Consider the following 13,491-nt stretch of genomic DNA (forward strand, 5'->3'; position numbering starts at 1 on the left):
AAGACCCCCCCCCAAATTGCCAAATCTTCCCATAAACTACATTTTGGGGACTTGACTTCAAGAAAAAAAATATCCCTTGAACCCCTACTTGTACTTAAGTTTTGCCTTTTGACTCCTTCTTCCAATAATGACACCCTCCAAAACCAGAAGCTCTATCCACTTTTGTGATCAACTAACTCTGCTTTGATGCATACTTTAAGAGGCCTAAAGCACTCAACTGGTTTCAGCTAACATGTATGTTAGTACACTTTATCATCAAAAGTATCACTTTCAAAAATTCACATTTTTACAGATTTCTCAAGAAATAATAGTCTAATTGTTCTGTAACTTTTGTCTCATAAGGGTAATTCTTCAAAAAATGTAACGTTTCTGTCACTCATTTTTTACAGTAAAACCTTTACGAAACAGTTTTATTATACAATGTTATTTAGTTTCATCAAACATGTATTTATTTGAACCTTGCAACAATTTTTTAATAATAATTTTTATTTTAATATATTTTTGGTTCACAGCATGTGAATTCTCACCTTATGTCACACATCTAATGTGACTGTTTATGTTGCTTAGTAACTTGTTTAATAAAAAGTATATATATAGTTATTTATTATTTCTTTCACAAGTGTCTCAAATACTAATTGTCTAAGTATACTTAATTTTTTAATATTGTGTTTTTGTTCGTTTTAATAGGATAATGAATTACATCACACAATAAACTCTCAACCCCATTATCCAAACACAAAATGCCATTTCTTATTAACAGATGGCAGTAATGACATCACATTTTATTTCCCATGATAGAAGGGAGCCCTCCCTTTTTTTTATTTTCAGCCATAAAGAAGTTGTGAGATTTTTCTTGAAAGTCAAGAAGATAGATTTTGTTTTAAAAACCAAGTGTGGTTATTGGGAATTCTCACCTCCGTGATCTTGAATTTCAGGGATGTAAATCAATGTTAAAAAAAGAATTCCTCATGTTTTCATAGGCTTAACATGTGCAGATTGTAGCAACGTAAAAAACATTTTCTCTGAAAATGTATCTATTAGACCTATATTAATGAAAAATTCCTCACCTCCATGACAGACCTTATCAAAATGTCATTATTTCTAAACTGAGAGTAAATGATAGAGGGGAAATGCATCAATTTTAGACATTCTACCGAAATTCCTCATTTTCGTAAGTCTCACCTCTGTGGCAGACCTTATCAATGTTATCATTTCTGAGGTGAGAATAAATGATGGAGGGGAAATACATCAATTTTAGACAGTCTACCAAAATTATAAATTACCAGCATGTTCTCAAATTTGCTAATTTGGAAATATATTAATACTGTAGTATGTTTTATCACAAATTTTGACTAAAAGGAGAACTAAAATTTAAGCTGTACTGTTATTAAGAGAGCTAATATTAGATTCACAATAATCATTGAAATAGCTCATTGTTTTCACAATTTACAAAATTTCTTCTTTGATATTAAATTGGCCTCTATTTTCAAACACTATAATTATATATATATATATATATATATATATATATATATATATAATTTCCGTGAACAAGCCATTTTTATATTTTTATTTATGAGTAAATAATTGGATTTAGCTTTGTCATTGTTGATGGTTACTTCTAGTAGGTAACACTTTCATGTAAGAATGAAAAAAGAAAGAAAAGGTTTTGAAATTGAGAAATACTTTCGTTCAAAAGTTATACATTCCAGAGAATGACTCATAAAAGACATGCTCCCGTTGTTTTTTTCCAATAAAAAGTAAATCACCCATGTATTTAGGGGATAAGTATCTAATTGAATAAACCAAAAAGGTTTCATGATCCTCACTCATCTTAAATACCTGAGAATGAGCTTTCAATTCCCTCGACTAGTTCACTTACTATGTACAATTACTTTATAGATTGTTGTGAAAATATCTTTAACATTCTTGAAGAGAAGCTATCTTTCAAAAATATAAATTTTGTTCAATTTTTTTTTTAGCTTACTCGCAGTTTTCCCTTTGAAAGGTGAAAGCATTCCACAATCATTTCCTGTATGCAGTGATTATTATAGTTATTCTCTACCTCAATTTGTAAAAGATCAAACAAACTTTGCTAATCAAATTAACTAGAGTTTCAGCCTGCAAATTGTATCTCGTTTTGTAGTAGTATAACAACAGTTTATTAAAATAGAATATGTTTAAATCATAAATATTAATAATTTTTTTAAAGAAAAACCAAAAAGATTTTTTGTTATTTTGTTTATTTTACTTTTATTCTCTTTTTCAATGATCATTGTACACATTTTCAGGAACACTTTCGTAGTTGCATGACTACTGGTCATTGGCAAAAAAGAGTTAGTTTACCAGGAGTAGGCACCATTGTCCTTGAAAGTCCAGATATCATGCTATTGTACAAGAATGAGCTTGAAATTTGGCCTGCTATGCCGGTAAGTAATTCTATTTTGAAGCAAATACTGCGTTTTTTTCTTTTTCCATTTTCTTTATAATTAAAAATTCATAATAGTATTCTCATAACTTTTTAAAAAGTATACATCTAAATTAAAATGTAACATTGGTTGTATGTGCATTACAGTTTACAAATTCAATAAATATAAAAATCATATCTAATTTTACTATTTGCATAACCTAGCATTGTTCAGTCTATCTGGAAAATAAAAGTTGTGTCAGGTAATGAATGTTCAACAATCCAGCTTAAATAGAAAAAAAAGAAAGGAATTAATTTGAAATTTGGATTTCAAATTATGTTTTTCGCAATCACAAGTTGTGACAGGACCCTACTCATTGGAATTATTGTTTCTAGAAACGACTCCTATACCCCCAAACCTGCCCCTCCTCCTAAGCGGTTACATGTGTATAGTTGTGTGTGTGCGTAGACCTATGTGTACGCTCGTACGCGTGTGTGTAGGTGTGTATATGCATGTGAAGGCATCTGTGTATGTATGTGAAGCATGTGTGTAGGCGTGTGTGTATGTGTGTGAAGGCATGTGTGTATGTGAAGGCATGTGTGTATGTGTGTGAAGGCATGTGTGTATGTGCGTGTGTGTAGGACATGGACGCCAGCGACAAGAGGAGCCGCAGAGGACAAGCGGGCGGGAGTGCTGCAGAGGCCCCTGGTCCAAGCTGAAAAAGGAACCGGACATCAAAGACGATCAAGTGAGAACAATAAGCAATCATGATTGCTCGAAAATGAAAAAAAAAGTAAAAATTCCCCTGAATGTGCAGAAAAGAAGTTTCATAACTCAAAATTGAAACTCAGATCTATTTGAATTTTCGTTAAATTCCAGACTCTTCCTTCCTCCCTCCTCATGTGAATTCCTGAGCATGAAAAGATATCTGCCAAATTTGAAAAAGATCTGACATAACTTATTGTTTTTTTGTCTGTATAATCCTTCAAGACTAAGGAATGGACCTCTAAATTAAGACGTTTTTGGATTTTTTTTTAAATTTCAGTATATATATATATATATATATATATATATATATATATATATATATATATATATATATATATATATATATATATATATATATATGTTCCTGAGCATCAAAAGACCTCCATGCTGAATTTGCAAAGATTGAACATAAGCTGTAGATTTTCAATCCGCAAGAAATTCTTTACATTATTCTGAAAAATATTCTAAAGAACAAACACACCTACGTTAGGGTGGGGCGAAAAATAAAAAGTTTTTCAGATCATCTTTTAATAGTTGTAAAAAGTTGTCTTTGGTGATAATTAACTTTTGTGCAAAATTTGAGGAAGATTGGTTAATATCTTCAGGGGGCGCTGCGATCGTAAAGTTTTATTGTAGCTTCTTTCCCGCATATTGTTGTTAAAATATGAAAAATTATGCTGTAAATTAGTTTCATTGACTTTTTTTACTCATGAGATGTATTCATGTATTAAACGCATGTGAAATAACTCACAAAAAGTATTTTATATTACGTATTTATACATCCAACATCTTAAAAAGAGGCAAAAATGTAAAAAATAGGGACTTTTGGGACAATATTAATTAAGTAAAAAGGGATGAATTTTTAAAAAATTTGGCATGAAAATGTAAACATGTGAGACAAATAAAATCAAACAGCATTTTGCAGTGTGTTATTGCCATAAGCCAGGGCTAAGGCAGAAATTTTATGTCAAACAGGATTATTTAAAGAGTTTGTGTCATAGCTAGAGTTTTCACAATAATTGTGTTTTTTACTTTCAAAGAAAGGCAGTTTCTTTCGAACCACAAAATGTACACGAATAAAAGCATCCCTCTCTTCTATTCAACTTACGGCTAGAGATGCATCCATCGCCAACTTTACGCAGTGCTCCACGGATTGAGTATGACAAGGAAACATTTTCACATGTTTTGAAGAAAATGTGGAACATCTCCAGTTTTCACAAATTCATGCAGCTCATCCTCAGATTGTATCATGGTTATGAAGGTTCTTTTGTAAGCACGTCTTCACACTACCAATTGATAAATTTTAAGTAGTCGGAAGAAGAAGAGATAAGCACAGGAATGGTAAAAGTACGGATATTATTATTATTCACAGAAATGTTGTACTCTCAAATTTCGATGTGCAGCAAACTGCCATGCATGAATTAGATCATCATTTAAAATTGTCAGCAAAATATTTTCAGGATGTGCAAAAAAAAAAAAAAAAGCATTCCTCTGAAGGACTGGATCAATGACATATGTAACAGGTTGTCTGGCAAATAACACGACAGATGAATAACTTGCCATAAGTTTTGTGCACCTTCCTTACGTGATGAGTTGCACTTAATTAGAAACCAACAAGGCATATAAAATTTTAACAATGAATGAGACAGGCATTTTTAAATTTGCTGTCCAATATTCTAAGTCTATGTACAAACGCAAAATTCGACTGGCAGTAGTGAGCCATCTATAATAACTCAAGGAACCAAGTGCCATTTGAAAAAGGTTTACGGAGCAGTTGCCACTAATAAGGGTTTCAAATATTTGCAGTATTTATTTTTGGTCTGTACTTAGGTACGTTGATTTCTTGGAGACTAGTACTTGGTCGTATATCCAAGTATTCTACTAAGTGGCGAAGAAGCAATTTGTTGCCATAAAGCTGACATTTTCACCACTGCAGTGGTCAATTCAAAATATGGAAGCGATCACACGTTTTTAGAAAACTTTTTCAGACTGACCCTTGTTTGTGAAGTGCTTGTTTTGTAATTGATACAACTAAATTCCAAATCATATTTGCCCGTACCTTCTGTTAAATATTCTCTACCACTTTCTATATCCTCAATACCTTCATCACGCCATCACGGGTACTTTTTTTGATTCTCCTCTTCGCTCTTGATTTGTCTTTTGTTTTCTGTTCAAAGATCTATTTTAATTTTCTTGTGGTTTTGATATCAACTTTTAAAGTAAAAATTTTTCTCTCTCCTAGCTGATCTTCAAGAAAAAGTTGTTATTTGACAGGATCTTTGCGAAACTTATCACAGTTACTGCATTGAAATAGCACTTACAACAAGCGATACTGAAAAGCTGTTCCCGAGCTACGAATAAAAATAACAATCTTTGCGTAAAACTCATCTGATTTAACACATTTTTTGTTCATCATTTTCTTCAGGATTGCATGTTTGCTGTGAAAATGTCGAATAATTTGAGTGATTAGTGTTTGCAAAACTACAGGAATAGAGGAACGATGCTATATCCCTTCCAACTTCATGGCTACATCTTCTGAAATCTCAGTCACTGTGGACTCTCCGGAAGAACTAAACTACTTTTTTTCGTGTGCAAGAAATAAATAATAATTAAGTGCATCTTCATAAGTAGGTAACACAGAATCAGACAAGTTTTTGGTGTTCCGGAAACGGGATCTTTAAACATTTTCCTTTACTTTTGATCCATAAAAAATTATCCTTCAAATGTTCTCTGCTCTTGCTGGTGTTAGAAATATCATTCCAATATGCTAGTTCAAAGTTCAAGATTGCATGACGCATTTAAATGGCATTTCCCATGATTCTTGGAGCGCAACAGCTGTGCCTCTTCAAATTCCAGACTTTTTACAACGAAACCATGCATTGCCTTTTTTAAAAGTAAACGTTTTAAGACCAAAATTTTTTGGGAGATATTTCATGTGTTATTAACTCATAAATGTCCTTTAGATGTAAAAAGGTTGCAATTAAAATAATTTAAAAGCATACTTTTTGCATTAAAACCATGAAATTGTGGGAAAAAACCAATATTAAAACTTTGCGATCGCAGCGCCCCCTGAAGATATTAACCGATCTTCGTCAAATTTTGCACATCAGCTAACTATCACTAAAGACAACTTTTGGCAGTTATTAAAAGTTGATCTTAAAAAAATTTTATTTTTCGCCCCACCCTAACCTACATACAGCCATTTAGATTTTTTTTATACATGTAAAGCGTTTTTTTATGAACATTAAGTTTTTTCATTATATATTTTCAATGTTGTTTGTAAATTCTTTCTGGTCAAAATGTTCCTACATTCTCTTTAAACTCATATTTTTAAGGATTCTAAAACTAGTCCTAAAGTAATAAAGCGTGGATTGCCTGATGGATTTGAATTAATGCCAGATGAACCTAGTCAAGTTGACCATCTTGTGTTTATTGTGCAAGGCATTGGCTCATTTTGTGATCTTCGCTTCCGAACTGTGTCTCAATGTGGTAATTCATAAATTTGTATCAATTTTTGTTGTGAAATGAATGAAAATTTCCGAGCTTTTTTTACTTTCTCTTAACTCAAAATTTTAGTTAAAAAATAATACTTTTCTAAATGCTTTGAATTCTATTTTATAGTTGATGGATTTCGTGACATTGCAAATAAACTTATGACGAGTCATTTCAAGCAACATGTCGAAAGTGGGAATATTTCGAAAGTAGAGTTTTTACCTCTTGCATGGCATGCAAAGTTGCATACCAGTGATTTGGGCTTAGATCGGTTAGTTTTACTTCTAAAAATTTTTTTCCTGATTTATCTTTCTTTTGTTAAAAAAATGTTAATACCTTTTTTTTTCAGACGCATGCAAAAAATTACCTTGCCGAGCATACCCAAACTGCGCCACTTTACCAATGATACTCTATTAGACATTCTGTTATATAGTAGTCCTCAGTACTGTCAGTCTATAATAGATACTGTTGCACATGAATTAAATAGGCTGTATGAAATATTCTTAGCTAGAAATCCTGATTTTGCTGGGAGAATATTTGTGGCTGGTCATAGTTTAGGTATGTATACTTTGAATTTGAGTTATGGGATGCATGTTGGCTAGAGAAATATTGAATGAGAGAGAGAATTCATTTAAACAACTTTTATTAATTAAAAAAATATTCACTAATTTTTATTCAATATCATTATTAAATTTTTGAAGACCATTAATCCTAATTTGGTGGAATTGCTAATTTCCACCTATATTATATATATATATATTTTTATATATATATATATATATATATATATATATATATATATATATATATATATATATATATATATATATATATATATATATATATTGAAACAAAATAAAAGAAAATTAGAAAAAAATACAATAAAATAAAAAGGAGTGAGCCACAAGCCCAATATTGCACAAAGCAGCCAAACAAACAGCCAGGTAAATATTACAAAATGCAAACAATAAACACATAAGGGATTTACAAAATTAAACAAATAAGAATACTAAAACTAATAATAAGACTAAGTTGATGAAGCCAGAACTCCTCAGCAGTGGAAACTTCATCCTAAGGTCAACAGACCCAAAATTTGTAAACTAAAAACTAAAGTGTGGATGTCCAGTTTTGAAAAAGCTAGCATTCAGGAATACATAGGGCTAAACACACCGTATGCCAAAACTGAGCTCAGATTTCTTGGAACTTGGACCTAAAACTATACACTGTGGTTTCGTCTCGACTATTAGAAGCCAATGGCTATCAATAATAGTCCTCCACCATACCACCAGCAGAAATTCAAAGGTCTTACCTAATGTTCCAGGTGAGAGCTCAGTGCCGGGTCCCTCAAGTCAGTGTTCATTCCAGTCGTTAAACGTAGATCCATTCAAATAAAAAGATATTTATCCATAAAAACAGTTCCATAAAATGAGCAAAGTCAACCGAAAAACTAATTTCTTAAAGCATCATTAACTAAAGTCCACATGTTGTGGTTTGCTAAAGAAAAGTCTTTTCATTAGAAGCAGTTAAACGGTTTACATTGAGGCAAAGTGTTGATCAAAGGCTGGTATAGCCTTTGAATTTCTGCTGATGGTATGGTGGAGGACTATTATTGATAGCCATTGGCATCTAGTTGTCGAGACGAAACTCCAGTGTCTAGTTTTAGATCCTAGTTCCAGGAAATCTGTGTTCAGTTTTTGCATACGGTGCGTTTAGCCCTATGTATTACTGAATGCTAGCTTTTTCGGAACGGGACATCCTCGCTTTAGTTTTTAGTTTAAAATTTTGGGTTTGTTGACCATAGGATGAAGGTTCCACTGCTGAGGAGTTCTGGCTTCATCAACTTAGTCTTATTATTAGTTTTAGTATTCTTATTTGTTTAATTTTGTAAATCCCTTATGTGTTTATTGTTTTGCATTTTGTAATATTTACCTGGCTGTTTGTTTGGCTGCTTTGTGCAATATTGGGCTTGTGGTTTACTCCTTTTTATTTTATTGTATTTATTTTTTCTAATTTTCTTTTATTTTGTTTCAATATATATATATATATATATATATATATATATATATATATATATATATATATATATATATATATATATATAATTTAACAAGAGAGAACAAAATTTTGAAAAAGTCCCAAAATACCCTGGGGCCTCATCATGGGCTTACTCCCCAAGGGTAGGAAAAAAAACCATCAGATGTTTCTTGAGTGCTGCTGGCAAAATTGCATAAGAAAGCAGCACCAGTACCTCGACTTCACACAAATCAAGCAATAGGGGTTACTGAAAGTCCAAAATATAAGCATGACAAGAAGTAATTAAATTGAACATTTACAAACCAAAAATACAAGTTTTACAGAAAGTTAATTAGAACAATTTCATAACTTGTTTAAACTACAAGAGAAAATAATCACAATTAAACTAAATAGCAAGAGAAATAATATGAAATAAACAAATCCATGGAACAAACAAAATGACCTACCGCTTCTCTTCACTTTGAAAATTTTCACAGTTATATTAGTAAAAAAGTGTTCAAAAATATAATTATTTCACAAATTACTAGATATAAAAAAATCTGCAATGATAAAACAAATCTGAAGACAGCAATTCAAAATTAAAACTGCAACTTTAACTGAGATCCAATATCTGGAGCATCTTACAGCAAGTTTCATTTGCAAACTTATAAAAGAGAAGTGGTAGGTCATTTTGTTTGTTACATGCTATTTCTCCTGCTATTGAGTTCAAATGTGATTTTTTCTCTGGTAGTTAAATTAGTTATGAAATTGTTCTTATTAACTTTCTGTAAAGCTTGTATTATCAGTTTTTTAAATGTTCAATTTAATTACTTCTTGTCATGCTTACATTTTGAAATTTCGGTAACCCCCATTGCTTGATTTGTGGGAAGTCGGGGTACTAGTGCTGCTTTTTTAGGCAATTGTGGCAACAGTACGCACAAAACATCTCATGCTTTTTTCCCTACCATTTGGAAGTAACCCCCCCCCCCCCCCCGATGAGGCCCCAGGATATTTTGAGATTTTTTCAAATTTTTGTTCTTTCTTGTTAAATTTTATATTGCTATTAAATTAAATTTATCGTCTACCAGTATAGAACTGAGTTGTGATGTTCAATTTGATTGAATTTTCCAAGTTACATATACAGTTTATGATAATGTTTCTTTATATATGTATATATATTAGGGTGTCCCAAAAAAATGAAAGTTGTTTTTTTAAAACGCATACCGTCTTATTTTTTTCCTTTTATCTCAAAACCGTTGTAAAAAAAGTTTCATGCAATTTGAAGCACAGAAACCCGTGCCGACTTGCGCTTAAAGACCTAAACATGTAAATAGCACGTGTATAGCGACGTGATACTTTGCGAAGCTCAAAGCAGCTATAAATGGTGCACAGAAAACAAATTAAAACAGAAAAAAAAATTGTTGGGGGGGGGGGGGTGGGTGCTTATTCGTGGCAATTTGCAAACTGTCAAACGTGTTAGTGCGAATACATTCTGGTCAGCGAGCGCAGTATAGTTCTTTCATAGGGAACGAAACATGGCAGTGGAATTGCAAAGTTCGAAAAAAGAGATATTTTTAATAGGAGTCGCGTGAAACATCAAATTACGGGCTTGAAATTTCCCTCTAACGGACAAGTTCTGTCTGTTTTGTTCTATGACATTCGAGAAGTAAATTTAACCATCAGTGAAAGTGCAAATCTCGCTATTCATCATCTTTTGGGAAAAGGCACGCATTCCCACCAAATCGTTGCCAAATTGTGTGAATAAACTGAAAAACCTGTATCAAATTTGGAGAGACTTACAAAAAAAATGCAAAGAAAATGCAAGAAGTATTCAGGCAGGACCAACAAGAATTTGAGAGTAATTTAAACAATTTATTCAATAATGCACATGCTGATGCACTTCGGTTAATCAAAATAGAGGAAGGTGGGATTTTCTTGCAACTCCAAAGAGAGCCCGGCCGACGTAGTCACTTTAGGTGGAGCGCATAAAAAACTGGCCGACAAAGAGGAAAGGGATCGACTTTCAGCTGTCAAAGAAGAAAACAAATGCATTAAAAATGATTCCGCTTCAACATCCTCGGAATTGTATAAACCTGTACAAGAAGATTCCTCTTTGAGCTTTAGTGAAAATATTAATTCGGAAGATTTCCCTGAAACATATCAATCAGAACCTGGAACAAGTTTATCAGAACCTGGAACAAGTTTATCAGAACCTAGAACAAGTTTATCAGAACCTGGAACAAGTTTATCAGAACCTGGAACAAGTTTATCAGAACCTGGAACAAGTTTATCAGAACCTGGAACAAGTATATTAGAACCTGGAACAAGTATATCAGAACCTGGAACAAGTATATCAGAACCTGGAACAAGTATTCCAGAACCCGGAACAAGTATTATCAGAACCTGGAACAAGTAAATATGTAATGAGGAGCGATTTTATTACTCCAAAGTCAGTTGCTCCATTGGACATGTGACCAAGTATACGAGATTATGTGTTTATTCTTGAAGCTACTATTGACACACTTGGGTGTAACATTGATGAATTTCCCATAGGTAAATCTTCAATTCAAAGAATTCGAACCGAAAAGCGGATGGAGCACGGAGAAAGAATAAAAATTGGTTTTCAGTATGAGGTACCATATGTAGTGATATTACCTTGGGATATGGGACTGTTGCCTGCTTTGGGTGCTTAAAAATCAAAAGAAGATTGCTTATCAATAGTTATTTCACATGGATGTGACGAAACAACTCATTGCTGAATCTAAACTGAATAATTCTACAGGAAAAAAACAAACACAGGCTGTTTGAAAGGCAGTTTTAGATTGGAATCTCGAAGACAAAGTTAAAACTCTCTGTTGTGATACTACAGCTTCCAAAACAGGTCCTTTAAGTGGTTCTTGAGCTTTTCTTGATCAAAACAATTGATAGCGAAATGCTTTCCCCTTTGCTTGACTCCTTCATATGTATGAACTGATCTACCCCACTAAAATACAGTGCTATGGAGGAGTTGCGGAGTTGTTCCGAACTGTATCCAAATTTGGAAAATTTACTTGACTTTTACCGTGCTGAAATTACTATTACAGTCAGGGCTGACTATCAAGAGTTGATAGAACTGCCTATCATATTTTTAAATGGAAATACAGAAAATGAATTCAAAATAAGACCACCGGGAGCCATGCACCAAGCTCGATGGATGGCTCGAGTGATTTACTCCCTAAAACTATTACTGTTTAGTTCACAACTCAAATTAGATACGAAGGAAAGTCAAGCATTGTTTGATGTTTGCTTGTTTTTAGTGACAGTATACATGAAACCATGACTTCAATGCATTTTGGCAGTCAAAGCATCCAAAAAAGATTTCTGCTTTTTGAAACAAGTGTACGAAAATGTGGACTCGATTATCTCAAAAGCTGCTCTACAAAAATTGATCCAGCTTTTATGGTATGGTCAATAATAGTTCTTTCTTGATATGAAAAAGACTGTCTCAATGCTTAGAGCAGTAAACGATGCAGCTGAAAGAGCGGTAAAAATGATGCAGGACTCTCATGGTTTGCTAACAGCTGACGAGGAACAAAAACAATTTGTGTTACGTTGTGTTCAAGAGCACCGGAAGCTCTATCCTGACTGCAGAAAGCAAACATTCAAATAAAAATATGTTCAGTAATGTTTCTTGTAGTTTAACATTGTTGTAAATATCTGCTTTAAATAAATTGATGTTGCGTGTAGTAAGGAATTATACGGTTAGCAATCTTTCCACTGTAGTCGCCGTACAGGATTTCAGGTCCAACTTTGACCTCAAGTCGGCACGATTTCCCGTTATTTTATTGCAATAAAACATTTTTCTCATGTTTCTGAGGTGGAATGGAAAAAATTTGGAGGGTATGCATATTCGATTTCAAAAATTTTTTTTTCGCCATTATATCTTGGGACACCCTAATATATATATATATATATATATATATATATATATATATATATATATATATATATATATATATATATACATACATTATAAGGTTTTTCTTTAAAATGAGCTATTATATAGCTCCCATAGAAAATGAGTTTTTAAAGCAGATCTGACAAGCAAACTAAAAAAGTGCTTATAAACGAATATCAACATTGTTTTATTCATCAATAATGAATAATTAAACTTTTTAATATGTATATAAGGGTCATTCTTCAGAAAACGTAACTTTTGAGCACAAATATTTTTTATTTTCGAAACTTTCTGTTTTCTTTTTATTTTATTCTTACATGAAAGTGTTACCTACTAGAAGTAACCATAAACAATGGCCCAGCTAAGTTCCAAATATTTTACTCATAAATAAATAAATAAATAAATAAATGCCTTGTTCAGGGAAATAAAAAAAAAAAAAAGAAAGAAAGAAAACACTTTTAATATTTAAAAATTGATGCCAATTAAATATCAAAGTTGTAATTTTGTTAATTGTGCATACAATCAGCTATTTTAATGGTTAATGGGAATATAATACATTAAGTTCTCTTAATTAAAGTACGGCTTAGTTAGTAGTTTCAAAGATATGTTACAAAATAGTATTATTAAATTTGAGGATATACTTGCAGTTCATAATTTTCGTAGAATGCCTATTATTGATGTATTTCCCCCTCCATCAGTTATTTTCACCTCAGAAATATTGACATTGATATGTTCTGTCACGGAGGTGAGGATTTTTCCATTAATATAGGCCTAATAGATACATTTTTCATGGATTTTTTTTTTTAATTCATTGCTACAATTTGCACACGTTAAGCATATGAAAACATGTTCACTTTTTTTTACATTAATTTA

General features: G+C 32.2%; 1 protein-coding gene across 1 annotated transcript in view; it reads left to right on the plus strand.

Annotated features, from left to right (window-relative positions):
* Window positions 1–13,491, plus strand: part of LOC129219060 (phospholipase DDHD2-like) — an 85,414-nt gene that overhangs the window by 41,388 nt on the left and 30,535 nt on the right. Inside the window, exons 5-8 of the mRNA XM_054853380.1 lie at window positions 2,292–2,429; window positions 6,512–6,665; window positions 6,798–6,939; window positions 7,018–7,226. Of these exons, the coding sequence (XP_054709355.1) occupies window positions 2,292–2,429; window positions 6,512–6,665; window positions 6,798–6,939; window positions 7,018–7,226 (643 nt within the window). The remainder of the gene's footprint in view (window positions 1–2,291; window positions 2,430–6,511; window positions 6,666–6,797; window positions 6,940–7,017; window positions 7,227–13,491) is intronic.

The sequence above is a fragment of the Uloborus diversus genome, chromosome 3 (assembly GCF_026930045.1).
Source record: "Uloborus diversus isolate 005 chromosome 3, Udiv.v.3.1, whole genome shotgun sequence".
NCBI classification, from domain to species: Eukaryota; Metazoa; Arthropoda; class Arachnida; order Araneae; family Uloboridae; genus Uloborus; species Uloborus diversus.